At 28.5% G+C, this 2,014-nt stretch overlaps 1 protein-coding gene across 1 annotated transcript; it reads left to right on the top strand.

The window, feature by feature from the left end:
* Positions 1–33: 33 nt before the first annotated feature.
* Positions 34–1,915, top strand: LOC105461807 (the record flags this gene model as incomplete). The annotated part of the gene is made up of 5 exons (XM_011708310.1): positions 34–118; positions 245–506; positions 702–818; positions 882–972; positions 1,770–1,915. Coding segments are annotated over 5 exons (701 nt in total), but the record flags the coding sequence as incomplete, so codon positions are not given.
* Positions 1,916–2,014: the final 99 nt, after the last annotated feature.

The following is a 2,014-nucleotide window of genomic DNA, read 5'->3' as shown; positions in this document are numbered from 1 at the left end:
TGTGTATAAGAGACAGCGCAACTTCAAAATATATACAACAATCTAAAAGATGAATATGAGTATGTTATTATAGAAAAGTATAGCTACAATGCAAAATTGTACACAGTTATCCTTACAAGTAAGATAAATTTTTTATTTTTTACTATAATACAGTACGGTTTCTATTTAACACACATAACGAAAAGCAATTGAATATTTTTATACGCAGAAATTTGTATAACAATTCCTTTCTAACTCTTTGTAGTATTTGCCGCCTGTTGCGCATCTGGTTTCATTGTCGTTCAATTTTGGTCAAGTATCGTCGGTGTTATTTTATCGAGGAACATATCTCAATCTCGTTATTTACTTATTACAACGGAATATTTTATTGATCAAGAAAAACATTTTTACTTAATCGTTTTGCACACAATTGCGGCCTTTTGCATAGGATGTACCGCGATGTTAGCTGTAGGAACGATGCTTATATCATATCTTCAACATACCTGCGGAATGCTCAGCATCTCATGGTATAAAACGGACATAGAGAAAGCCTCTCGCAAAAGTTCTGATTATAAACAAAATTGTATAAATATTGGATAAATCCAACGATAAAATTTATTTTTAGAAAGCTAAAGAAATATCTATTTGATAAACAAATATTTCTTTAACTTTCTAAAAGTAAATTTTTTTTCTGAAGATAAATAAATGAACATTCTTTATAGTTATCGCATTGAACGCGTAATGAGAATCAATATATTACAAAATATTACTTTAAAGCATGAACATTTGATATTTAAAGGAATAATACATGCCATTGATATTCATCGGCACGCTATGAAGTTAGTATCTATATAACATCATACCTATAGAAATTATACAATAATATTTATTTATGCTTGAAGATTGTCTGAACTGTTGGTATCGAAATTTGAGATAATGCTGTTCTGCTTAATAACAGTTGGAGTTATATCTTTGAGTTTCAATCTCTTCCGAGTAAGTCTTGGATTCTAACAAGAGAACACACGGAAGTATTTCCCTCTGATTTAAATAAGCTTCGGATATATTAAAATACAGACAAAAATAAGGTATTCGTTATTTTTTATACGTGCTGAGTCGCACGTTAGGGAGGTGATATCCAGCCTTGAAAAAAATGTTTTTTTTTTCTTTCTGAGTAAAAATCATGTAAACCGTTGAAAATAAAAAAAATGTTTTAAACAAAAGTTTTACGACTTCAAGTAAAAAAATCATATTTTTTACTACCCTCCACTTCCCACCCTTAATTTTCAAAAATTAAAATGCGCCATTGTAAAACACACTTGAAGTCGTAAAATTTTTGTTTAAAACACTTTTTCATATCTTTGACGGTTTATATGATATTTACTCAGAAAGAAAAAAATGAATTTTTTTCAAGGCTGGATATCACATCACCCCCACGTACGATTCAGCACGTATAAAAAATTGTTAGTATCTTATTTTTGTCTATATTTTAACATATCTCATTAAAATCGGAAGAGGACATTTCTGTGTGTTCCCTTGTGAGAAATAAATTTAAATATTTCATAATTCTGTGCTAAGAGAGAATAATGTTTCCAATTTTTTAGATTAAAAACGCGTATAAATTTTATTTTCTAAATATTACTCGTCATTTTAATTGTTCTAATAATTAAACAACTTAGCATACTCTTTAGCATTATTTAAACTTGACACATTTAGTAAAATAAAGCAGATTGCAACAATATAAATGCATATAACTTATTGTCAGTATATCGGCGAAATATCATATATATTAGATTTTTCAGATTAGTACATCTTATGATAACATCAATGAATTTATGTTTCCTATTGTATTCATAATAGGAAGTATTTTATACATGTTTATTTCCAATTATATCGGGCAAAATGTTATGGATCACAATAATCACATATTCGTTACTATGTAAGAGATCATTTTATGAGTTATTATTTGTACATGTGCGTGTGCGTGTGTGTGTTGTGTGTGCGCACTTATAAACACCTATTTCAAAAGTAAACTATA

This window comes from Wasmannia auropunctata, unplaced genomic scaffold (assembly GCF_000956235.1).
Source record: "Wasmannia auropunctata unplaced genomic scaffold, wasmannia.A_1.0 LD277383.1, whole genome shotgun sequence".
Taxonomy (NCBI): domain Eukaryota; kingdom Metazoa; phylum Arthropoda; class Insecta; order Hymenoptera; family Formicidae; genus Wasmannia; species Wasmannia auropunctata.
This window is presented reverse-complemented; position numbering and strand designations above follow the sequence as displayed.